This window comes from Saccopteryx leptura, chromosome 10, assembly GCF_036850995.1.
Source record: "Saccopteryx leptura isolate mSacLep1 chromosome 10, mSacLep1_pri_phased_curated, whole genome shotgun sequence".
In the NCBI taxonomy this organism is placed as follows: domain Eukaryota; kingdom Metazoa; phylum Chordata; class Mammalia; order Chiroptera; family Emballonuridae; genus Saccopteryx; species Saccopteryx leptura.
Genome location: NC_089512.1, coordinates 44,407,527 through 44,435,374, shown reverse-complemented (window position 1 = coordinate 44,435,374; position 27,848 = coordinate 44,407,527). Strand labels below are relative to the sequence as shown.

The following is a 27,848-nucleotide window of genomic DNA, read 5'->3' as shown; positions in this document are numbered from 1 at the left end:
GATTTGGCAGAACAGAGATATTTTAACATGATAAAATTAACTGTATAAGATTTCTTCGTTTATTAAAGTTGATTTTAATTTTCCCTACAAAAATAATACATGCTCAAATAATGTATAAAATGCATAAAACAAAGGAAAAAATTATCTCCACATTTAATTCTCCCCCAAACAACCACCATTAACATTAAACATTAAAAAGATTATTTTCTGATGCTAGCAGTTATCTCCTTGAAATTACTAGTAATCCTGGTTTACAAAATTGAGTCTTCATTATAGTTTGGAAACAGTCTGTGTAATTATTTCTTATATTTTCAGTTGCAGGCAGTTTAGAATGAGTGTAAACTATAATATCTTTTAAATAATCTGAATATGCCAGGCAGATAAAAGGGATAACAGGATTTTATAACCACATTTAAAAATGATTTTTATGCTGCTCCCCTCCTCGCAGCATTAAACAATTTAGAAGTAGTTTTTAAAAACAATCTTCCAATTTCAAAGTCAAATATGGTACCATGAAAAGTATTTGACTAGCTCTTGGTAGGACTGGCCAAAGTCTAGGAAGAGATAATCAATACTAACCTCTTTGCTTGGAGAAAATTCAAGAAGAAGATTACATAGCATGGAAGATGCTACTACTAGGATTTCATCTGGTGCATTTTGTAAAACCTAGGAAATTAAAAAAAAAGGGATACTATTAATGATTTGGAAATGTGGTGAGTTCATAAGAATGAGGGAAAAAACAATTTCACTTTAACCCTAATTTCTCATATTAGGTTAGGAAAGATCCACTTGATACCGTGTGAGCCTCTACCTACTGCTATAATTATGACTAAGACCCTCACATCTATCTTGCTGGAGAAACTATAGCTCCACTGTCAGGGTGGGGGCTGCTGCACAGAAAAGAAGACAGACACGAGTCAGGAGGGGCGTGCCTTATATAAAAAGTTTGAAGACCATGGGACTGCTTTGGGGAAAGTTAGCTCATTCTACTTCATCAAATCAGGCCGATTATGGAACCACAAAATTGCCCCAGGGCCCAAAACTTTCTGGTGAACTTTCCTAGAAGGACTATTTGACCAGGAGCATGGATTGATCAAGCTAATGGAGAACCAGTTCTCAACACACAGCCCTGACTCCAGCCCTTACTCCTCCGCTCATAAGATGTGTGTGCGCTTGGGTACGTTTCTTTATTTTATCTTATTTATTTATTTTTTCTTTTTCTTATTTTTTTTTTTTAAAGATTTTATCCACTGAGCACCACAAGCCAGGCTTGGGTACATTTCTTAACCTTCCTGAGCTTTCGAGTTGAGGAATGAAAGAAAAGAACACTTGCTTGACAGGCTTACTGAGTATAAGATGTGATATAGTGAATAACAGGGAAATATCATGGTACGGAGGTTAAGAACTCAGGACAGCCTGAGTGCGAATTTCAGCACAACCACTCACTTGGTGCATGAATTCCTTGGCTGTCAAATGGGGAAACTAATAGTAACTGCATCATAAGGCTGTTGGCAAAATTAATAAATGAACAAATTTTAGAATAGTAACTGGCACTTAGTAATGACTATATAAGGTTCTTGGAAAGGTAATTTATTGCCATTGTTTTTATTATCAGGCACATGGTAGGTACAGAGTAAACCCAATGCCACAGACTCTCACTGAACTCAACGACAACACAGCATGATGACAAATTAGTCAGCATTAGTTAATATCAGAACCTAATCTTTCTAGATTATGAGAGGTTCATAAACACTATCACTTACATGCAATAATCACTTCTCCTAAATCCTTTGCATTAGGATCAAACCTGGATAAGACTTATGATCTCAAAAGGAGTCCTAGAAGCTCTAGCTATGCAAATTGGAAACAGAGAATCACAAAAAAATTTAGAATTAAATATATTATCTGCTTTCTTCAGTTAAATCAAATCTGAAGTTGCCAAGGTAAGAACAAGAATTACAAAAAGAAGCAGTTCTTCCCAAGATACTGTTTTAACTTTCCTGTGAACTGTTAGCTAGGAGATAAAGATCAAATTTCACATATTATGCATGCCGATCTCTGTCAGCTACAACCCCCTCTAAGACCGTGTTCACCCTTTCCTTGCCTTTCCACGCCCTTCCTACGTCTCTCAGGTGCACCCTGTACCCATGCTGTAAGGCCACCCCATTCTAGAAGCCTCGTGGAGCCCTTCCAGTTGGAAGTCATTCTATCCTTCTCTGAGCAACCTCTTCCGTTGTTCATGACCTCTGTTAGGGCTCTTATTACTGTCCACGCTTCTCAAATTCTATGTGTAGCCATGCCAATCTCCTTTTCTGTTAACTAATTTAAGCTTCTAAAGGAATAATCTATATATCTATGTCTAATTTATCCTGGCCTGTATCAATCAAATGGCACTGCACAAAATGGGTGCTCAATGGGTGTAAATAAGAGCAATAACCATTTTCCAAAATTACACTAATTACAATCACTGTTTTTTAAGTGAGTGAGTGTGTACCAAGGCTTTAAAAAGTTGCTTTGCTTGATATAATTCATTTTTTAAAATATTTATTGTTTTATAAAGATTATTTTGCTTTTATCAAGTTTTATTTTCAAATTAGGTAGCACTAAATGATAAACTAAACCAGGACAGAGTTGATGAAATTCTTAAAAGCATTTACTTAGTGCAATGTAAAATATAACATGTGAAAATCATAAGCTGACATCTAACACTAACCAAATAGAATCTCACCAAAATATTAACAAAACTATAATCACAAATAAAAATTTTAATTGAAATTAAATGGCTACTTTCCTGTGGTCTGCTAACCAACAGTAAAATACATGGAAAAGCAAAAGAGGAAAAATCAATAGTCATGCCAACAGTCTTTGAAGAAACTGAAATATTTAAAATAAATTACTGATCTACTTCTGAGCTTGTAATACTATCTATACTTTAAATGAGCTGCAAAGTAGTAGTAGTAGTTTGCCTGACCAGTGGTGGCACAGCGGATAGAGAGCTGCTGGGACGGCTGAGGTCCCAGGTTCGAAACCCCGAGGTTGCCAGCTTGAATGGGGGCTCACCAACTTGAGTGTGGGATAGCTGGCTGGAGCATGGTTCACAGACATGATCCTGTGTTCACTGGCTTGAGGCCAAAGGTTGCTAGCTTGAAGCTCAAGGTTGCTGGTTTGAGCAAGGTGTCACTGGCTCGGCTGTAGCAGCCCCCAGTCAAGGCACATATGAAAAACAATCAATGAACATCTAATGATGCTTCTCATCTCTCTTCCTGTCTTGGTTCCTCTCTTGTTTTTTTTTTTTTTTTAAAAAGTGGTAGTTTGATAGTAATTATACCCACGTGTTTCCAAGTGCACAACCCTTCAGATTGTTCACCAAACCTTTCTCAGGTAGAACTAGTTAGAAACCATAAAACTCAATTTCTGAATCATATGACAGAGGGGTATTTAGCTGAGTTGTCAGAAAAAATGGCTCCAGAAGAAATATTTGGTTCTGGCCGGTTGGCTTAGTGGATAAAGCATAGGTCTGGCATGGAGACGTCCCAGGTTCAATCCCTGGTCAGGGCACACAGAAGAAGCAACCATCTGCTTCTCTCCCCCCTCTCTCCCCCTTCTCTCTTTCTCCCCCTCTTGCAGCCAGTGGCTCAACTGGTTTGAGCATCCGCCCCGGATGCTGAGGATAGCTTGGTTGATTTGAGCATCGGCCCCAGACTGGGGTTGCTGGGTGGATCACCATCTGGGTACATGTGGGAGTCTATCTCCTCTCTTTTCACTTAAAAAATAAATTACACATATACTCATAGACACATATTTTAAAGTTATTTTGGGAAACAGGGAACACTTTAAAAAAATCTTAGCCTGACCTGTGGTGGCACAGTGGATATAATATAGGCCTGGAATGCTGAGGTTGTCAGTTTGAAACCCTGGGTTTGCCCAGTCATGGCACATACGAGAAACAGCTACTATAACTTGATGCTCCTAGCCCCCCTCTTCTCTCTAAAGCCAATAAATAAAATCTTTTTTTGTGTGTGACAGAGACAGAGAGAAAGAGAGAGAGACAGGAAGGGAGAGAGATAAGAAGCATCAAATCTTCATTGCAGCACCTTAGTCACTCACTGATTGCTTTCTCATATGTGCCTTGATGGAGGGGGGCGGGTGTTTACAGCAGAGTGAGTGACCCCTTGCTCAAGTCAGCAACCTTGGGCTCAAGCCAGTGACCACAGGGACATGTCTATGATCCCACGCTGAAGTCAGCGACTCTGCACTCAAGCTGGTGAGCCTGTGCTCAAGTCAGAGACCTCAGGGTTTCAAACTGGGGTCCTCTGTGTCCCAGTCCGACGCTCTATCCACTGCACCACCATCTGATCAGGCAATAAATAAAATCTTAAAAAAATAAAAAATTTTGGACAGAATCAATAAATCAAGATTAAGCTGCTATGAAAAGATACAATCGAAGAACAAGAAAGAGTGGCAACAGGAAAATAATGCAACTGAAGGTAGTCCTGGTCCAACTCTTCATCTATACCCCAATCCTACTCCTCTACTATAGTCATGAAGGCATCCTCACACTTTCTGCACATACCTGTAATATTTCCGTTCATGTTGTTCCCCTCTGGCAAATCCTCCTGCTCTCCATTTGCCTTCAAAGCTTATCCCATATTCTTCCTGCCTGAAGCCTCCTCTGACCATTTCTACCACATGGATGCCTTTAACTTGATGCTTTAAGCTGAATGTTAAGAACTCTACAGCAAAAACTCTTGGTAGCCTCACTATGGTAAAATCAAAGGCTCTCTTAGCAGGTATTAAGAAACAAAACAAAACCATAAAAGGTTCTGTTGATTAACTGCAAGGTGTATGGTCACTTAAGGAAAAAAAGATGAACCAGAGGTCAAGCTGACCTGTCAGGAATAGTACTATTAGCAGCAACTTGATTGTACACTCTAAGTCTCAATTCAGAGTTAACTGACCTGAACAACTTTTTCTTTTTTTCTCTCAAAGAAAGACCTAAGACCAAAATAAGTTATTTTGGAGTAGAGAAGCAGGATGTAACCGTTGTGTTAAAAAAGACCAAAGGAGTGCCAAAAGACTAAGAACAAATTATATCTGTAAATGGCTGATTCCTTTCCTTCCATAACTAAAAATTACAAAGATGACTCTGCATCTAAGTCCAAAGCGTAATACTAAACACATGGGAGATCAGATAAGTTTATTTAACAAAAGAATACCAGGCATGAACTTCCCTGTCACACATGAGGTGCTGGCCTCAGAAACACATCTAAAGATTAAAAATGCTTAGAACATGAGATCTGAGGAGATAATTGCTCAAAATGCTCTACACAAAAATCACACATACTCCTAGACCAAGGAATGATGTCAGCTACCTCAGCTCCTTAGAGGCTCTATGGGAGCGGCCGTTACGTGCTGATTCTTTCTTTCAAGCTTACCTTCATTAAAGGTTTCCACACGGCATGATCCTGGAAACTGGTTCGGAGCTGCTGCACAGATCTAGATAAACTGTGCAAACATCTACAAAGAATAATCAAAATTAGCTTCACGAGAAGCTGCAACTTATACTTTTCAAACGCACTGCTTGGCATTTCACAATTAGTAATACACACTTCAAGTATCTCCACAGACATCATTAATCAACTACTTCAGAACACTTCATGGGCTTTTCAGGCTACTGTCTCTGTTTAAGGTGTTACACACTAAATTTGCCTGAGCACACTTTCGAGTAACACTTGGATTCTGTGCTTACTTGGTGAAGGTCCGGAAAGGAAACAGGTTTAAACACATGGCAAGGGATTTTTATTCAGACCATTTAAAGCTCATACCTGACAGCAGCTAACCGCACCTTGACACTAGACTCAGACAAGCCAGTCACAATTCGGTCCATCATATTTTCAGTCTCAATGATCTGGAGAAAAAGGTTAATGCTGCATAAATAACAACACAGAGAGACAAACTTCACTGCTTGTAAATGCAAGTATGCTAACGTCAATTAAGAGTTTAATGTTGTTTTTAGCAAGAGTTTTTACCTCCAGAACCTTCATTTTGCAGTGGGGGCAGGCATCTCATCAGAAAGGTTGGGCTACCCCTAAGGACCTTCCAGGATGAATGACAAGCGTAAGGGGCAGATTATGACACTTCAAACAATAGTTACATGGCATGACTACTGCAGAGGTGTTATATTAACAGCCTTGAGAAAGAATGGAAGATATAACTGAACTATCACTGGACAGCTTCCTGCCAGAGTGAAAACTGAGGAAAATCATGGTCCACACTCAGAGATTATGACAGGAAATCTGTGGGTTTCTGACAGAGCCACCCTCTGGCTACTTTCTCACTAAGCAAACGGAAACTACATTAAATATTTAGAAAATTAACCCTTGCTACTTTTCACTATAGCAACAAGCCCTGCTACATGTAATCACTACAATCGTGGAGCTTTTAAAAATGTTCTTAAAACAAAATAGCCTACAGTTTTCCTTCATTAAGCAATGTATAGATACAAAATAAATAGTGTGGGGGAGATATGAGGTTTAACTTGTGTGGTCCTATGGAAAAACAGTGTATTATAAAAAGTGCTAATGCAATCGGAACATAAATATTAACAAAGTTAATATTTGTTGAGTACTTCTTTTTACCAGGATTGGTGCTAATAAGTTTGTTACATTACCTGATTGAACCCTTTTGTGGGCATTATGATGATTATTCCCATCAGCATTTTAGGAAACTGAGGATTTAGATAATACAGAGCTTGCTTGGAATCAGAGCTGAGACTGGAACCCAGGCATCTGACTCCATAGTCCTTATGCTTAGCTATGCTTGTAAATATGGCCCTGGTTAGGAAGCAGTCCTGTGCTTGCCAGGTAGTTCCCAATATGGGAAACACCCTTAAAAAAAAAAAAAAGAAAGAAACAAAACAAAACAAAAAACCCTGGCCTGTGGTGGCGCAGTGGATAAAGCATGGACCTGGAATGCTGAGGTCGCCAGTTCAAAACCCTAGGCTTGCCTGGTCACGGCACATATGGGAGTTGATGCTTCCTGTTCCTCCCCCTTCCCTCCCTCCCTCCCTCCCTCCCTCCCTCCCTCTCTCTCTCTCTCTTCTCTCTCTAAAATGAATAAATAAAATCTTAAAAAAAAAAAAAAGAAACAAAACCAATATGGGCAACGCTTTAATGGCAGTCATTGCTCCCATGGGAAGATCACCTGGGGAGCTTAAAAAAAAGCCCAGGCCAATTAAATCAGATTTTCTGGGATGGGGCCTAGGCACTTGTACATATTTTTTAAAAAGCTCCTCAGGTAGAGTCCAGTGTGCCACCAAGGTTGAGGATCACTGACCTAGATTAAAGTGAGAAGGCTGACCTCAGGGCAGGAGGGTGTGAAAAATCTCAGATTGTTCAAACCAAAAGAGAATAGAAAAAAAAAGTAGAGTTGAAATTAACAGTGATGGCGAGAAGAAGAATATTAGGTAACTATTAAATATAGAGAACCATAGTGCAGTTGCAGGGTAATAATGGTAATTTTTATATAGTGATTTGCAGGTTCCTAAGTGGCAGAAGAAAACACTATATTGACCTACTTCTCACCCCAGACCAAACTTAATCTCACCCTTACCTTTACGCACATCCACACTCTGTCCTCATTGTCACTTCTAGCCTCCAAATTCCTCCCTTTCTCATTGCCTATTCCTTTTGACCCTCGTATACCTTTCTCTCTGACTTGGATTTCCTACTCAGATACTCCACTGAGTAGACAAGTGCCTTCTTTTCACTATCCTCCCACCTCTCACTCCTGCTCCACATCCCAAACTGCTGAAATTACAGTAGAAAAATAACCAAACCTGGCTGTCTGGTCTCTCAGTGTATGTACCCCATCTCCGCGGGGCCCCCATTCTGCTCCACAAGCCTTGCACTCGGAAAATTCCAGTCTTCCCTTCGATGTTTATTTCCTATTTCAAATTCTTCCTACCTCCCTCTCCCTCAGGCCCACAGTCCCTCTGTGCCCACCTCACTTTTGCAGGGACATGGCTTTCTTTCTGGGACACAAGTTGCTTCAACTTCCTTCTTTTCAAGTCTCCGTACTTCTTTTTCCTTGTTACACTGAAGTTGGGTACTTCAAGCTCAAAGCCCCTATACCTTGATCAGAAATTACCTTCCTACACCTCTTTCTTGCATCTTTATTCTGCCTACCCCATTGGGTCCTCTTGCCCACCTTCCACTTTCACTCCTATCTAAAAGACATAATGCCCCCAAATTAACCTTTTTAAATCTCCCAAATTATCAAATCTGTGCTATAGCAACTGTTAAACTGGCTGGCTGACAGCTTACTTCAGTCAAGCATTAGTGACTTGTACTAGAAACAGTCAAAGCCAAATCAGGACCTTCAGCATGGAAAGGAAGCTAAAACCTGGCGCAGAAGTCTCAGACACTGTGGCTAGATACTGAAGCCCAACGGCTCATTCCTAGTGGCTTGGGAAATTATTCTTACTTAGGAATGAGAAGTGATAAATTGGGAGAAACAGTGGCCTGTACTGAATGTAATTACATTATGAGAATAAAATGGTGGTGGTGCTGGGGGCAGGGACACGAGATCACGCTCCAAGAACTGAGAAATACTATTAGCACTGGAGCCAGAGTCCTAGGAAGACTGGGCACAGGTGAGATTAGAAAGAACTTTCTGGATAACATGTACTGGCCACATTCAATCAAAGATGTAAATCTGCCAAGGGGCAGGATAGCTGTAGCAATCGTTTAGGCACATAAGATGTGTGCTGTAATCCTGAGCCACGCCACCTCCCTGGGCTTTCAGTAAAATGCGAGGATAGAGCAGTGATTATTTTACCTCCAATCTTCTGTCATCAGCAGGTAAATAACAATGATAGCCTGAGCAAAACTATCATGTCGTTCAGAAGCAACATGGGAAGAAAGGTATTAGAAGAGACTGGAAATAATGCAGGTCTAGGTAGACAAGGGGTCAAAATCAGGGAGAGTGCAAGGAAGGGCAAATAGGGCACAGCTCCCACCTGCACGCCCAAAAATTCATTCAGCTAATACCTGAGCATCCACTCAGTACAAGGGATGGTTTCAAAACTTGGAAGATACAATGGTGACAGAGAGAGAGCCCATGCTCCCACCAAACTTCAGTTCTGAATAAGCATGTGCAGTTGCTTGATTAATGAGTGCTGCAGCGCTTCATTCTACGTCAACAAGAGCACTTTAGAAATGACAGGTGCCATGAGACTTACAGCACACTGGATGATGTAACTATCTACCAATGGTAAGTAGAAAAAAAATCCATTCTCAAGAATGGGTGTTTTACTATCAATATGGCCTTACCAAAGACTATTCTGGCTCAGGCCAGGGACAGTGCACTATGTTAGAGGCTAGTCACCATAACATTAGAGCAGCACTTTCTGCTTTCAAGTTTTCTGGGTCTGTGGTGGCCGATACACGTTGGGGATGAACTATAGCTGGAGGGTGGCTGGGAAACCTTTCCTGAGCTAGGCTATCAAACAGTAGGACTCTCTGGAGGTATGTTTCCTTTAGGCACAAGGTAACCCTTCCTAGGTCACAGTCTATCAAAATGTCTACTGCAGGAAGCCTGGATTTGTTATGGAGGAACTCTAGTAACCCCGCTAGGGGTCCAGAAAACATACTACTTGAGTGTCTGGTCTGCCTTCTCCAACAAGATATCAGTCTGGTAGTAATAGAATAAATATATGGAAAACCAGAATGTGATTTGGATCAGGGTTCCGATAAAAGGATATCTATCCTAAGAGGCCGTGTGAATGAGCAACATGAACTAACAGTGGTTTTACATACCTGAGGACATTTGAGATCATTTGAGCAGGAATAAAAGAAACAATATAAATTGTATACACTGAGCCCCATGAACATAGTTCTGATGTCAATGCCGTCAAGAGACTGGTTTTGGAAACAGGGTTGAGCTGGGGAGGGAGAAGTGGGGCAATGAGGTAACATAGCAGACATGAGAATGAGATAAACATGTACAACCAACTTATCTGTTGGAATGAGTTGACTCAGTAGGGGTCTGGGAAGGATCCATTCCTAAAAACGGAAAACCAAACTTTCCCTAGGTTTCAGGAAGTGACCATACTGATTCTAAGACAGAATACTTAACTAAAGGACATGATGCTCTGCACATATGCAAATGCTCGAGCACCTAATATTTATAATCCCTATGCCATTTCCCCTTCATTAAAACAAAGCAAAACAACAACAACAAAAAACCCTAATACCACATGGCCTTCCATGAATCAAGCAAAGGCAGCTAGCTACAGAGCTTGCTTTTAGACAGCTGCAATTGGGAAACCAATTCTTCCAGCATTTTCTGCACAGCATTAATGTCAGCAACAGACATAACTACATATATGAAAAAACTAAACATATTTATGGCTGTTAATTTGGTTGAATAATGTTAAAATCTGAAGGGGTTTGAGAAATAAACTCATCCAACTTCTTTAATTATTCAACAAGGTCTCTGAAGTTCAGAAAGTCACTGGTCCAGGTTCTTTTAGGTACATTGAGACAGAGCTGGGGCTCTGCAGGGTTTTCTTATTTCCAGTGAGAGGTTCCTTCTATTTACTATGCTATAAGAATGAGCTTTTTACTTAGCCTTAATAACTAAATTGAGACCTGACTTTTAAAACTGGGAAAGAAGAACTTTAAAAATTTATCAGTGCTCCTTGGCCAGATGCTCAGTGGATAAAGTGTTGTCCTGGCACACTGAAGTCAAGGGTTTGATACTAAGTCAGGGAAATACGAGAAGTAATCAATGAGGACACAACCAAATGGAACTAAGTGGAACAGTGAGTTAATGCTTCTCTCTCTCTATCTCTCTTCCTCCCCCCCACACCACCCCCTTCCTCTCTTTCCCTTTAAATCAGAAAAAAACAAACAAACAAACATCAGTGTTGCGTGACCAGACGGCAGCACAGTGGATAGAGTGTCAACCTGGAAAAGCAGAGGACTCAGGTTCGAAACCATGAGGTCGCTGGCTTGAGTGCAGACTCATCTGGATTGAGCGTGGGCTCACCAGCTTGAGTGCAGGTTCGCTGGCTTGAGCCTGGGGTTGCTGGCTTGAGCCCAAGGTCACTGGCTTGAGCAAGGGGTTACTTGCTCTGCTGCCCCTGGTCAAGGCACATATGAGAAAGCAATCAGTGAACAACTAAGGTGCCACAACAAAGAGTTGATGCTTCTCATCTCTCTCCCTCCCTATCTGTCTGTCTGTCTCTCTCTCGCAAAACAAAACAAAAAAGGATCAGTGTTATGGAAACTACAGATTATATACTAATGCCCTAGGCCAATAAAGATTGGTATACAAAAAAAAAAAAAAAGTATACCATAAGAAGAGAGGTCATCATTGATAAACTAAAGTAACAAGAAAATAAAACAACTTAACCCAGGACCCCCAAGAGAGAAAAATGACAAATCAATGACTCAGCCTGAGTTATGGGTACAAATGCCAAGGGTCAGAGAGAATGCAAGTCAATGAAGAAAAGAAAAGCCAAGAAAACACTGTGAAGAAACCATGAGAGTTCTACTGACTTTTCAATTTAAATCCCTGATGATCTCCATTCTAGAATCAGGATCTAGCTTCAGCAGATACTAAGTAAATGGAACTAACATTCCACTGTTCTCAGGCCACAAACCACATCTGTTCTAGATAAAAACTGCCGACTCTCTCGACCACAGCCTACTCTATATAATATCTTTGCCAATATGCCAATGTAAGATCTTCTTACATTTTCCTTATTTTTAAAATAAAAGATAGTTCTTACCAGAAGCTCCTTTTTCTAAAAGATACACAGCTTCTCTTAGAACAGATCACTAATCAACAGATTATACTCTGGGGCTTCAGTAAACATTTTACAAAGTATTTCTTCCCTTTTCTCACTCTTCCATTCCATTGCTATCCTCACCCACATTCATTCAATTTCTCTAATGCAATCTTGGAAGGCAGCGTAGAAAAAATAGTCTATCTCTTCTTAGCCAGAGAACTAAAAGACAACACCTCATGAGAGCTGTACAGGGCCTCCTTTGGTCCTTTCTCTTGAGGGCACTGAACTAAATTAGCAACAGGTCTGTCCTAGACCTGACTGGGCCTGGAAGCACTGTTACTTCACTTCAGAGTGGAGAACAAAGAGGAGGGGTGCCTAATGGGGGACCATTCTTAAATTTCTGTATTTCATTCTTGCTTTTAAGCCTCTTTAGGTGGTATTTTGTAATTTCTACATCAGGACCTGTTCATCTTCTTAAGAGCTGGGAAACTTCACTTATGTTAAATATGCAGAAGAAACACTCCAAGTTCTAAACTTTTCTACACTTTGGAAAAAATGAGTGCTTTCTCTTGGCCTGACTTCTCCTTCCCCTAAAACCAAAAATATAAACACTGAGTCAGAAATACTTATAATGTCTAAAAATAGATCAATACTTCCTCTATCCTTCCCCACAAAAAAGGTTCCTCTACATACAAAAGTACAATCATTAACTTAATGGCAAATAGAACCTAAACAGTCACTGAATTACACTTTTATTTTAGCACAAAAATAAAAATGTTATAAATTACTATTCAAACAACAGAACAAGAAACTTCCTCTCCACTTCTTACTATTTTCAAGGGATTAAAATGATGTACTGTGCAAGAATTGTACAACACAACGGCCTGCTTAGCCCCTACTCCTCTACCCTATAAGTTGGTGGGCTGAATTTTAACATTCAGACATACACAATTTACTCAGTAAATACAAGCTACTATATGCCAGATACTGCTTCTATGGACTTAACTTGTAGTTACGAATGTTATAGGTGGAAAAGGAAAGGACACTATTAAAAAAAGTTCCAAGGATTTAAAGATGTTGCCTCAAGTTTAAATATATTCCATATAGAAGCTGTCTACAAAATAAAATGCTGAAATACTAACTCTATGACATCTTAACTCTGGAAGCTACCTTTCTAGAACATTAATTTACAATGTAATCACATCTGGTCAGGTCCCTTAGAAAAATATTCTCAATTAATGCAGAAGTAACACAGATTCTGTGGGTCAAAACTTCTGAAACAACTGATGTTAATATTTTGGAACGAGAAGTAAGAATGCTCTCAGATAAACTTTATAGGAGATGGACTCTTCCAGAGTAATGCACATAATGCTATTATAGCTACAGTCATATCTTAATCATATCTGGGTGTATATATCAGGGCAAAACTGGCTTTCGGTGTAGACAAGATTTTATATACGCATGAGGCTCTGAAATTACTATGCAGCAATTCAGTGTCTCAGCTCCTTAGCTACTTTAAATTGTAAGCTCCTGCAAGGAATATACATCAGTTTTTCCTTAATTCCTGGGCACACAGGAGGTGGTATATTATAAATGTCAGATGAATAAATAGATGTAATTAAAGCATCTCATTACCCACTTTGTACCAAAAAGTATCAGAGAAAAAATATTTTTTTCTGAATATGAGGCTTTGTAACCAGCTAACAAAATAACCAACCTGTACTTCATACTTTAAAAAAAGAGCGGAAATTGTAATTGAATAGTTTATGCAACTACAATATCACAATTAACAGTATAATGCTCAATGTTATGTCTCCATTTACTGAAACTGAAATCAATATTGATTACTTGATTTTATAAATACCTCTGGTATGATCTAGCATTATCACTCCCAGGTATGTTTCTTTCAGTATGCAGAAGGCCAAGGTCTCAATACTGTGGGGAAGTGGCAAAACCTGGTCCTGTCATGATTAATTCTTTACAAATACTTACCATCATGAACCAACGTTGTAGAGTTCATTTAAAAGTCTTTGGTAGATTATCTTTACGATAACTAACAATTTTACCACAGATTAAGTCAATGGATTCTGAATTCTGAATGAATTTGTTGTTATTCAGTAGCAGAGCCAAGTCCTGAAAGATGCTACTTCTGTGGTATCGTCGTAAACCTCCAAAATGTTCAATGTGTTTGTTTCAATATGCAGGCTACCACTTAAGAAGTAATTCCTTGTTATCTCCCTGATTTCATGGCAGAGACAAATACAAAATTTTGACACTGTGTCTTTTTGTGTGTGTGTGTATTTTTCCAAAGTGAGAAGCAGGGGAAAGGCAGACAGACAGACTCCTGCATGCGCCCCATCAGGATCCACCCGGCAGGCCCACCAGGGGGTGATGCTCGACCCCTCTGGGGCGCTGCTCCACTGCAATCGGAGCCATTCTAGTGCCTGAGGCGGAGGCTATGGAGCCATCCTCAGCGCCCAGGCCAACTTTGCTCCAATGGAGCCTTGGCTGCAGGAGAAGAGAGAGAGATAAAGAGAAAGGAGAGGGGGAAGGGTGGAGAAGCAGATGGGCGCTTCTCCTGTGTGCCCTGGCCGGGAATCGAACCTGGGACTTCCGCACGCCGTGCAGGCCAACGCTCTACCGCTAAGCCAACCAGCCAGAGCAACACTGTGTCTTTTAAGTGAGCATTTAGAACTGCTGAACTTTGCAAAATATTTAAAAATATAAATTCATGGTATAATTGTACTGTTACCCAGAAGACTGACTAGTAAGACAATCAAGGTAGTATAACAAATGATAAAAATGTTCAAAGTGAAATGCTTACAGCAAGTTTCTTAGATGACAGATATATTTTTAAAAACTGACCTAAACTTAAAAATATACCTTAAAATCTTATCACTTTAAAAATATGAAGAATTCATATTTGTTCAAAATTTGAACATACATATTTAAGGCAGAATTTCATTTGAAAACGACTGGAGAAAACATCTATGATAACAATGGACAGGAATACTTAATCAGAATTAGAATTTCGCTTCCATACTTTTCCTATCACATTTATTACCTATGAATTTAACCAATTATTGATTTATATTATATATTCTATTTACTTTCAAAAAGACCCAAAAATTGTATCTGGTGCTTTAAAGGGCATGCGATAGCAAACAAAAAGTTTTAAAAACTAGAATTTTAAATATATCCTAAAATATAAGAGTAAGAATATCTTGTCATTAATAAGAGAGAAGCTAAACAAAGAGCGTCTATGTTTCTGAAGTACAAACATTCTTTTTACGATAAAGAACAAATAATTAACAGAACTGGAAACTTATAGCATAAAGTCACTGTTTTCATTGCAAACTTTATTTATGGCCCAACATTGTTCAGCCTTTCTAATACACTTTATAATATACTTATTTTAAATCTTTCAATGAAGTCATTTAAGATATTCTAAAATAAACGCTTCCATTTATAGAACACTTTTACAAATACCATGCTAAATATTTTAAATACACTGTGCCTTCATCCTCACAATCACCCTGCAGATATAATTTCTTTGCTAGGAAAAAGAAGGTAGAAGACACATTTTCATTCTTCTTCGTTTTCCTTTAGTTTTTCTTTACTTATACTTCTTTAAAATATTGTTCTGTTTAAAAGGAAAATGTATCCCATCCTTGGCTACATTCTTCAAATGTCATAGTAAACCAATTTAATTGGATGATCGTCCCTCCCACTAAGGAACAAAAACTCAAGATTTCATGTTTCAATTCTTGAAAATATAAAAGGCAGCAATAAAACATTAAAAATGACAAAAATATTATATTATTAATTTCTAAATTGACTCAAGGATCGCTCCATTGATATCATCGTGTTCATTTTGTTCCCAAATAATTCCTTAGAGCCCCCACCAAATTCTTATTGGCCATTTCTTATTTCTCTCTGACTTACTGAGGTTTTATTATAAATTCTGATTTTTAAGGCTGTTTCTTAATGTTCTTCATCTCACTCCACTGCTTTCTCTCCCCCTCCACTCATCAGACAATGTTTACATACTGTAGCCAGTTCAATCACTCTATATAAAATTGAATTAAAAATTACCGACTGTAAGACTCTGACACTCATTAATTGGGGAAATAATTATTTTATATAGCTACATATCACTTTACAGAATAGATTAATTCCTTAGTCAGGCTAATTTCTATAAACCAAATCATTCTTTCATCCCTGGTGGAAAAAATGGGTCCAGACTCACATTTGTGAATAATACACATTTTTCTTAAATCACACATTTAGAATGGAAAAAACTAAGAAATAATGGTAAAAATTATTTCAAAGTTAAACAAGTACCATACCATAAAACATGTTCTTTTTTATCTAAATCAAAGCGAGAAGACATGTCCTTCAGAATGTCTGCCTCTTGAAAAATGAGCATTTCCTGCATTTTCTTCATGCTAAGTAAGTATAGTGAAACCCCCCTTGTACATGATCAGATTCTATTTCTCTTATTTTAAATTTCTTCTCTTCACATACCTCTCTATACATACCCACAGAATTGCTAGTAAAATTATAAAAGTTCTTAATGCAGGGAGGCCCACATATAATTTAATTTAAGAGTGCTTAATAATGTAATTTTGCAATATGGTTCATTTATTTATTTGTCCATTCATTCTTTTCATTCATTCATTCTTCAAATATGTATTAAGTGCTGACTATGCACCGGCAGTGTAGTACATGCTGGGAATACAGTGATGAACAGAGCATAAAAAATCCCTGCTCTTGTGGAGCTTACATTCTAGTTCCTCAAAAGGGATCTCCAACTAAAGTATAAATTCTCAAAATCCAAGAGGAAAGCTTTCTGAAAGGCTCTATTAGTCAGATATCTCAAAAAAAGCAAAGGCTACACTAAGTACTACATTTAATATTTGTAATGTGTTTTATTTTTATCAAAAATAAAAATAACACCCACAGCATTTGAGATCCTGTTTCCTGGCAATGTCATCAGTTTGATTCAAATTCTTATAAAAATTCAAAATAAAAAAATGATAATAACATCCTGTTAAGTTTATTGATTTCCTTGCATTTTAATTTATATTTACTACTTCTAATATTCCTCAATTTACACTTTGACTATTAAATTCTACTAGTTCTTTTAAAGAGAGATAACCTTTGAAAATTTCCAGCCTAGCTTATGACCAACAGGTACCAACTAAGTGATGGTGTTCATAAAAGCAATTCTTTGTTATAAAAGAATCAGCTTCACAATTACAGGACTGTTTGCCTCGGCTGCCTCTGCATGACTTAACCACTGACTGGGGTTTAACTGGAAATGCCAGCACTTGAAAGAATTTGTTAGGTATCTTAACTTCCTTCTTTTTAACTGTCCCATTAATTGAACTTACACTTCCTAGTCAGCATGAACATGTGGTAAAAGCTATTATTAAAAGCTAGGCCTTCCCAATGGCAGAGATTATAGCGAATTTTTACTCTGCTTTGTTGTCAGAGTAGTTACTGCTAATGTGCTCTGGAACCTTCTCCCACTGAGCTCTCAATTCCTGCCTCTGCCCTTGCTTACCCTAACCAAAATTCTTGAATTAGTATTTTAAGTTGAATATTGCCAGGACACATCTATTGTCAAACTCAGTGGTCCATCTTTTTGTGGGCTTCTCCCTCTTCATGTCACAGCCAATGGTGATGTTTTCTACTATCACCTGCAGAACTCTTTTCCTGTCAGAGCTTTACTCTCTGACAGGACACCTCGGGAAATCAGCAGATTTATAAGTACGCCAGAGTGATAAAGGATGCAAAGTTGGGAACTAGAACACCAACTGTGCTCTGCATGGGATACAGAGACCCAGGCATACTGAAGGAAACGTTAATCTGTGTATGATTTCTACATTTTAATTCCTATATTTATTCACCAAATATTTACTGGGTGTTAATTAGGTTCCAGGAATTGTTATATAGTTGGTATCTTTTAATGGGAATACACCAGCACTGCTCCAGAGCAGGAGTGGTATCTCTGACCTCCAGGTCTTATCTCAGTTTTCAGCTTATTTGTCCAGCCCAGAGAGCAGGTATCAAAAACTGAAATCACAGCAGGCCTTTAGAAGTCTTTAGAAGCAATAAAAGAGGGAGAGACATAATTCTACAAAGAGAGGTCTGTATCTTTCTCCTTCACAGCTGTGGATAGCCCTCATTGTCTCTACTCCCAGTTTTAATTTTCTCTTCTTCATTCTGCCTCATTTCAGGGAAATGGAATATATGTTACTTTCTATACTTCCTGAATTACATTCACATTTTCAGTTTAAAAAGCAAACCAACTGAACATTTCATATTTTTATCCTGCAACAAAAAACATTTTTGATGCTTCTGTATTTTGGGGGGGATAGGTCTATAGTCCTTGAAATTTCTTTCAGAAATTCTCCATTCATTAACTCAGTAAAATAAAATACTATTTTGACAAGCATAAATATTGCATTAAAAAATAAAACAATAAAAAACAGTGTACTTCAAGAAAATAAATATAATCAAAGTTAATAAGGCATAAGTATAAAAGGTAAATATTTCATAAAGTAAATAAAAACCTATCCAAATAACTGTCAACAAAAAATGGAATAGAAATAAAGGCATTCAAAGAAAAAGGGTTATCATCATTTTTTATGCACTGAAAATAAGGATTCACCACTCCTAAGAACCATTTCTGTGTAGATTGTATCACAGTTACTTATATTTTCCATTTTACAATTTCTCTCTTCAGTAGTTGCTACAAACTGTAAATTATTCAAACACATAATTTCCATAAATTAAATATCTTCCTAAAAACACTATATAACCCCCATTATATAAGAATATTACAGTATCTTTTCTTCATCACACAAAAACTATAATAATTATAACTTTTTATTGGTCATCTTTCTACAGAAATTATTAGGATTTAGCCTTACCACAAATAATATACATTATAAATACAACTTTTAATAAACTACTGACCATCAGACCATTATGTTGTATTTCTAGAACATGATATCACAAATTAAGCCATTAATTCCAAAACAATAGTTTATTAACAAAAAAAGTACAAAGAAGTACAAATAGACATCCTATTTTCCCCCATTATGGTCCACTATCTATCTACCTTTCAGTTCATGGCATGACTTTCTTGAGCTAAAAGAATGGGTAAAACACTTTCTAAAAGGCCCTGAAGAACCATCCACAAACAAATCATTATATATTTAAATTATACAGTCCATGTCAATATTTTAAAAATGTTTTATCTATAGGAGTTGCCATAAAGCCTCTTCCTTTGCAATACACCATGTACCTGAACTGAACAAAAACATCAGGATCAACATCCAAAATTCATGTTTGTCAGACATAGGGAATACCATATCACTAGTAATGTTGGCCTTTAAGGAACAGTTTACAAATGAAAGCTTAGAGGTGTCAAAAAGGATTTTCATAGATATTTACTAAAAACACTTCAAGCCAAAAACAACTTAACTGAACTAAACTGAGGTACATGGAAAACATTCAGCTTAGTTGTTTTTTGCACTGACTAAAATCAAAGCTAATCTTACTGCTTATTTCAATTTTCTTCAAGATTGTTTTCTTTTCAATTTATTTTGTTAAACCTACAGTTATTCCATACTTCTCTACCAGCCCTAGTACTTCTCTCGGTAATTCCCAATACTTTGTGATTTCTCTCACTAATATCAATATAGATGGAATGATTTAGTAAATTGCCATGTTCAGCAAATGATGCCCAATTTGCTTTTCTGCTATAGCTCATCAAGACAGAACACATGGGATTACTTTACTGATGTTCCTAAAAACCTTGTGTAAAATTTATTCCATTACATTTTTTTTTTGAATGGTAGCTCAAGTCTTTTAGTCTGAGGAGGGAGACAAGTCAGAGCACTGTATTTTATTTTCTACTTAAAACTATTCTCATAAAGAACATGAGTTCAGTGTTGGACTAGGCTATAATAATAACATAAAGTGCTACACCAGTGATACATTTTTTTGGGACCTGGAAATTCACATGACCACTCACTAAACATAAAATCATCATTCCACAAAGATTTTATTCACATCAAACTTGCACAGTAGCAAAAAAATCAAAACATAACTAAGCCACATATCAAAGAACAATATACAATAGATTTAAAATTCTCAATGGCATTGGAAAGTATTTCCATAAATAACATTTACAATTCTAGTGTTAGGTCTTTCAAGGTGTCTGAAGCTTCACAGTGCTAAAATTGGTTTTTATCAGAACATGCAAAAATGTGCAACACAATAATCCATATTAATGACACAAAAAAGCACACTAGTTATTTGTCATTCCAGCACGGCCATGCCACTCTATGTTCTAAAAACAAACAAACAACCCCCCAAATCCAGGTCCCATTCATTCTTCAATTATGCCTTTAGTCACTCTGCTTTATTATATTCAAACAGTCACTGTTAGTGCTCTTCACCACGACTTTCAGGTTGACGTCACTCCCTGCCTGCTGGCTGTCAGGACTGGGGGACGCCCCTCTCCCAGACTCACCTTCTTCCGGATGTCTTCATCATTTGCTCCCAGAGAGGCATAGAGCTTGAATGCAGCCTGGCGAAGTTCATGAGCATGTTTTAAGTCGTGATCAAGCTATGGGAGGGGAGAAAAAGATATGTTCCAAGTCAGTCCACAAATTAAATTTTCATTAAAACTAATTGAAAGGAGTTGAAGAAAAACGTGTTTAACAACTATTAACATATCAGTGTTCTCGCTGAATTCCTATTATTTTTGGGTTCTGCTCACATGACTGAGCCCCAGCTGTGTTTGTTTCAGCATGATCTGGAATATACGCTGCCTGCTCTTTGTGAAAGTGAATGCCACAATTTTTGATACCAGCATATCCAAGACCATTGTGAACCTCTGACCCCTAAAAATCCAGTGATCCCAGACAGTAGTAGCCTTAGTGGCATTAACGCGTGCTCACACTGGCTCATTCAAATACTGTCCTCAAAAACAAGGCACACTCGGGCCTCGCCAGCCCAGAATATAGATGATGAGTTGAGTGCTGCTGCAGCAGTGTCTTTAGCAGATTTCCCAACATGAGTTTAGTGCCAGCCTAATTTCAGCATTTAAAAAACTTTTAGAAACGGGAAACTTTTGTGAAAATCCTTAATGAACAGTATACCATGGTAATCTTAATTTTTACCTATTATAGTTATCTGAGATTTATGTTCAAGGGACATTTTTAATAAACATATTAAAATTACTTAGTAGTAAAGCATTTAATGCTATCTTTCCACATACATAGCTGGCTTCTAAGTTATTGATTTTTCCATACACCTGATTTATCACCAAACTACCATAACAAGAAAATAGAAGCTTCTTTTCAGGACGATTTCAGTGACTACAAACCAGTAAATATACAAAGCTTACCAATAATGTAAAATTTTATAACTAAGAGGTAGAACTTCTTCATGTAGGTGACTACCACTTTCTCCAAATGAGTTGCCTTCAAAAGGTCGCCTTTATGTAATGATACTAAGTGTTCAAAACATTCTCAGACACTCTTTTAAAACTTCCTAAAGAGCTAAGTGGCATTTTAGCTATAAACCTGACCATCCTCTATGGATGAACTAAGAGAATTTGAAGTTAATTGTTACTGTTTGAAGATATGGGAAGTGTTTGAAGATGGGGAAATCTAGCTGGAGGACATTTAGAGTAACAATACAACACAAAACAAAACAAACAGAACAAAACAAAAAACCCTGAATCTCATCTGGGCTGGTTCTGAAGGCAATTCTTTTTCTTTTTGTATTTTTCTGAAGTGGGAAACTGGGAGGCAGTCAGACAGACTCCCGCATGCGCCCGACTGGGACCCACCCGGCATGCCCACCAGGGGGCGATGCTCTGCCCATCTGGGGCGTTGCTCTGTTGCAACCAGGGCCATTCTAGCACCTGAGGCAGAGGCCATGGAGCCATCCTCAGTGCCCGGGCCAACTTTGCTCCAATGGAGCCTTGGCTGCAGGAGGGGAAGAGAGAGACAGAGAGGAAGGAGAGGGGGAGGGGTGGAGAAGCAGAAGGGCGCTTCTCCTGTATACCCTGGCCGGGAATCGAACCCAGGACTCCCTCCTGCACGCCAGGCCGATGCTCTACCACTGAGTCAACCAGCCAGGGCCGAAGGCAATTCTTAAAAGCAGTTCTATCATTACCAGCTAGAAGCAGCGGTCATTGGGACTTGGATGTGAGCTGCAAAGTATAGAATTGTGACAACAATTCCAGTGCCATGTGGACTTTTCCTGGAGGTGGACTTTTCCTGGACTCCTGCTCCTTGTGACAGCTCATAACAGATTGAACTGGGGTTGGGTTGCATTTTTCAGGGATTTGGCATGGTGTTGGGGCCAACTTGGACTTGGTGAACATGTTAAGGACACTACTCTTTTAGGGATTCTTGCTGTATTGGCCAAGAGTTTGCTTAAAGGCTTTAATCACTATAAAAAAAAATAGAAGACTGAATAAAGAAGATGTGGCACATATACACCATGGTATACTATTCAGCCATAAGAAATGATGACATCGGATCACTTACAACAAAATGGTGGGATCTTGATAACATTATACGTTGTGAAATAAGTAAATCAGAAAAAAACAAGAACTGCATGATTCCATACATTGGTGGGACATAAAAACGAGACTAAGAGACATGAACAAGAGAGTGGTGGTTACAGGGGGAGGGGGGAGGGGCACAAAGAAAACTTGATAGAAGGTGACGGAGGACAATCTGACTTTGGGTGATGGGTATGCAACATAATTGAATGACAAGATAACCTGGACATGTCTTCTTTGAATATATGTACCCTGATTTATTGATGTCACCCCATTAAAATTAATAGAAATTTATTTATTAATTTAAAAATATATAAATTAAAAAAAAGAAAGTAAGTGCCATCCCTGGCAAGGCTTGTATTGAAAAAAAAATTTCTAGTTTAAATTATTTAAAGGTCATAATATAATGAATGAATAGGGAATTTCCTGGGCACTACAGGGAAATCATGATACTAAATGCTAACTTTTTTCTTAAAAAAAAAAAAAAGCAGTTCTAAAAATATTCTGATCAAAGCAGGCACTGATAGATTATGGGAAAAACCTCCAAATATATAATGAGGAACACTCATTTTGATGTGTAAGCCCTAAAATATTTATTGTAAAAGTTTTAGCTACTTTCTAGTCATAACATATATTAGAATGCCGAGTTAGACTAATATACCATGAAAATCATATATTTATTAACATGTAAGAATTTCTATCTGTGTGTTAAGTATTTATACTTTTATGGTCAGAAACCACTGGATAATCCATCATCAAAAATAAAGATGACAAAATAAATTAATATTCAAGTTTTGCATTAAAAGATCATTTTAAAAAATTATTATTATTCTAGTTTTACAGTGATGAAAATAAAATGAGAAAACCTTAATAGAAGGGATAATCTACATACTAGTTAAATGATTTGCACGTGCCTAGGAAAGAAGTTATTGTAACTGTTAAATCATTCACACGCTCTATTTGCCCTCCTGGGATGGCCAACTAGGGGTGTTCATGAGGCCATGGTTAGGACTGTCTATGTATCTCTATACCACTGAGACACTGTCAGTGTGAGCAAGCAGCCAGAGGGAAAACAGACAAAACAGACAAGGCAGCTGGTTCCATATAACCCATCCCCTCTACTGGAAACACAATCGCACTGAAGGAAGAACAGGCATATAACTTTAATACATAGAGGGTAGTATACATTATCTGGGGCATTGCTCCATTGCAACCGGAGCCATTCTAGCACCTGCGGCGGAGGCGCAGAATGGAGCCTTGGCTGCAGGAGAGGAAGAGAGAGATAGAGAGGAAGGAGGGGGGAAGGGTGGAGAAGCAGATGGGCACTTCTCCTGTGCCCTGACCGGGAATCAAACCCAGGACTTCCACAGGCTGGGCCGACGCTCTACCACTGAGCCAACCAGCCAGGGTGGTAGATATTATTATTACAAACATCAGTGAAGGTATTTAGGCCCTTCCTGAGACAGAGAAAAGATAAACTCTTAATAGCTCATTTTATTTTCAATATTAAATGCCAAATGAACAGCTGTCTACCAGAGGAATTTTTCTGGAACTTAGGGGCGTGGGAGAAGTCAAGAAAACAGTTTTTAAAAACTTACCATTGGGACCACTGGTATCAAAATGCAGTCACATGAAACAGTACTGGTTACTAATTAGGAGGCAATGCTCTACCATGACCTTCTTAAATAAACTTTCTCTAACATGATATTTCTCTCTTATGCTTAGAGAAATAGATATGACAAACAGGCCCAGAAAAACAAAGTCGACGGAATATCTACCTATCCTAAGGAATTTATATTTTGAGAAAAAGCACAATTTGGTCCTTGATGGTAGAGGTTAAATGATACTTTAGCTGTTGCTAGCAGACCCAAAGGACAGTATGAAACTGCAAAAAGGAAAGAGAAGATGGCAAAAGTTAGAAAAGGTGGCAAAACAGAAAGACAGTGATGGAGAGTTAAACAGGGATACTCAGTCACACATAACAAAACATCACCCTTGACCTAAAGAATGAGAACAATGCAACAGAGATTCTGGGAACTCGAAAAGGATGAGACAATATTGATATAATGTCAGTAATCAGCTTAGAGAGCAGATGCTACTATTTTTGGGGTTTAGTTGGGAATTAGGGATGCAATTTTTTTCTTTCATAATGATCTTAATAAAAAATTTCTGACAATGAACATGAAACAAATTGGACTCAAGACTCATAAAGCAACATCATCTATGTTACAAAAGGTAAAAGATTCCTTTATTATAAGGGCTTTGAACTATATAATTAGTAATTGGTTCAAAATAGTGAACAGTAAGCAAAACTTTAAAAAATCCCTTTCTTGAACTGCTGAAAAGGAAAAGAGAACATACCCTTTTAATATCAGTGATGGCGCTCACTGAGCTGGGATACTTGAAATAATCAGCAAGCATGGCAATGAGGTGATCAGTAATGCTAGCAATTCTCTGTAGCTCAACATCTGGTTCAATCAGATAGGCGAGTGTCTCAGCTCCTTCCACTCTCTCCTCTAGCAATCTCTCCTTACTGCACATTCGAACCAAACAAGGCAATGTCTGGAAGGTAGTGAAATTAATTATTTGCTTTTTGGTAAAGTCAAAAGCCTGATGGAGAGCATATAGTGACTGAATCAATTCAATTATTTTTATTGGGAGTCATGTTTATGATCAAATTTTCTATACTTACAGAAAATAAGGTGTTTTTTTAAATGTAAAAATATACAAAATCCAGTGCATATTAATAATTTATGCTGGCACACTAATCATATGAAGTACATTAATACAAACTCTAATTAGACTTTTGTGATCGATAAAACTAAAGCTTTATTGTACAACCTTATAAAAGACACTTCAGAATCCCTAATAAATCATGCCTGATGCTTCTGCACCACGTATGTATTAAATGACATCCAGCAGTTTAATCAGGAAAGATTTTGCCTTAAGAACAAGTATGCCATTTTTTCCTTAGTGAGTAATATGGCTGGGATGGTTTTTATTTTTTATTTGCAGATTAATATCTACAATCGCAACAACAAAAAAACAAACCTAAAACTTTAAAAATTCAGTGATCTTACCATTAGATTTCATCGGTTTTCCTCTAACACAAGTAATATATATTAATCAGAGTTCCTAGGTTTTCTGAATAGCTCCTTGGAAAGAGTAGTATTTAGTCGTCTAATTTTACTTCTGAGGTCCTTGAAAAATTTTAACACTGGTCTTGGTTGGTTATTTATCTAAATAAGACTCTCAATAAAAATATCCCATGTACTTACTATTTCTAAGGCTAATAAAATAAATCCACTTTAAAGGCTAATGTGGATGTAAAAACTGAAATGTTACAATTATTAGAAGCCTTTCTCAACTACCAGTCAATAGTGCTTTGCTCTTTTCTAAGTCCCCATTATATCTTTACCACAGTTTAGCACTTTATTGCTTCCTGTTGATTTCAGACACATTCAGGCTTTTCAATACAACCCTAGGCTTCCAAGAGGAAAGCCCTGTTCTTATTTTCCTTTGAACAGTTATTAACATTTACCAATACCATAAATTCATATATTACTGAATTTCATGCTCATCACCACCACATGAAGAAGAAAAATACTATTAACCTAGCTTACCAATGAGGAAGAAAAGGAGGGTAAAGCAGTTAAAATAATAAAACAAGGTCCTTGCACAGAAGGCCTTAGTACTCTACACAGAGTTATTTACTTAGGGAGCCTCAGATCTAATTAAATTAATTGACTTGCTTCACCAAAGACTAATGTAAACATTAATCTTTTATCTTGGGGTTCATTTTGAATGCTGATAGTGGGAACTCTCACATTCATAAAATGATACATGAATAATTTATTTATACTTGTTTCGTTCTTTATAGCTAATAAGACATTCAATGTATTTATACTGTTATTCTCACAATAACCCTGAGGGACAGATGAGCAGAATTACTACCTCCATTTTCATAATTAGGAGTCTAAAGCACCAGAAGAATAGGGTTGTGCCCAAGGTTACCAAGCTAGGGAGTGGTGGCAGTGCTAAAATCAGGTTCCAGGTCTTGAGACTTTTAGGGCTAGGTCTCTTATCTGGGCTTTTCTGACTTCTAGTTGATTTGGACATCAATGATGATGACTGTTTTCATGTATTATTTATTTATTCTTTCTCATTATGCCTTTTGATTATCTGCCATGAGGGTGACATGAAGTCTATCTGCAGAGCTAATGAATAGCTTCCTACTAAATTTGCAAACAAGGAAAATCAAGGGTTAAAATACATTTTCTATTTCACCTAACCTTTACATATTTTTACAGTTTCTACATTCTCCTTACACCATAGAAATAAAAAAGGTCTGAGAAGGAAAGAATTACTTCACTTTGACTTTCAAAACACAGCTAAACCAGTTTTTAAAAACTATAGAAATGGCATCACACTGAAAACAAAATCATGGTGTTCGCTATTATTTTATTCTATGCACAAAAACTATAGTTACAAATGTGTAAAAAAACTAGGAATACCAATATTTATATTCAACACTTATATGACTGGATAATTTTCACATGCTTTTAGAGTATTAGTTAGCTCACCTTCAATACAATACAGCTGTCATCTGTCCGAATTGCTCCAGCTCTACACATGTAAGTTAAACTGGAATAAGAGCAGAAAGTAAGTTTTTGCTTGTGTCTTAAAACTTTAAAAGGAAAATTACTGCCTTTCAGATTTTATGGGGGGAAAAAAAAGACAACTACTCTTATTTTAAAGGTTTTGATATTCCCTTATCTGAGGTTCTATTAATTTAACAGTCAAAGAAAACTAACTGATAAATAGACATTAAGCCAATTATTTAAAAAACAACAACAAAAAAACAGCCCACAAAATTTTTCTAAAAATAAATGGCCTAACAGTTGGATCAAGTTTGAAGCTAGGTCCTGGGCATATCAGAGTTCTTTCTACTTTTCTCTATAAGGTTTTATGTTTTAAATTTTCCATAATAAAAAGAAAACAACATTAAAAATAAAATATAAACTTAACAAAGTAAGTTTAAATGAAGTTGAGATATTTCAGCTTTAACAGCAGAAATATCACAGAAGCAGCCTTTAACTTCTAAGCACTTATAGGTATCCATAAGAAATAAAGCAACTATTCAGAGGTTACTGGTAGTGGCTTTAAGAATTACACAATAGCCTGACCAGGTGGTGGCGCAGTGGATAAAGCATTGGACTGGGATGCGGCACACCCAGACTTGAGACCCCAAGGTCGCCAGCTTGAGCGCGGACTCATCTGGTTTGAGCAAAAGCTCACTAGCTTGGACCCGGGGTCGCTGGCTTGAGCAAGGGTTACTCCGTCTGCTGAAGGCCCATGATCAGGGCATATATGGGAAAGAAATCAATGAATAACTAAGGTGTCGCAATGAAAAACTGATGATTGATGCTTCTTATCTCTCTCCGTTCCTGT

At 37.6% G+C, this 27,848-nt stretch overlaps 1 protein-coding gene across 5 annotated transcripts in view; it reads right to left on the bottom strand.

The window, feature by feature from the left end:
- Window positions 1-27,848, bottom strand: part of ARMC8 (armadillo repeat containing 8) — a 118,603-nt gene that overhangs the window by 28,471 nt on the left and 62,284 nt on the right. For 4 of the 5 annotated variants that reach the window (XM_066350310.1, XM_066350306.1, XM_066350308.1 and 1 more), the window contains 6 exons: window positions 26,981-27,041; window positions 24,759-24,959; window positions 20,349-20,444; window positions 5,826-5,908; window positions 5,436-5,517; window positions 580-666 (listed from right to left, as the gene is read on the bottom strand). In XM_066350310.1, the coding sequence (XP_066206407.1) occupies window positions 580-666; window positions 5,436-5,517; window positions 5,826-5,908; window positions 20,349-20,444; window positions 24,759-24,959; window positions 26,981-27,041 (610 nt within the window). The remainder of the gene's footprint in view (window positions 1-579; window positions 667-5,435; window positions 5,518-5,825; window positions 5,909-20,348; window positions 20,445-24,758; window positions 24,960-26,980; window positions 27,042-27,848) is intronic. The other variant, XM_066350309.1, reaches the window with a different exon arrangement.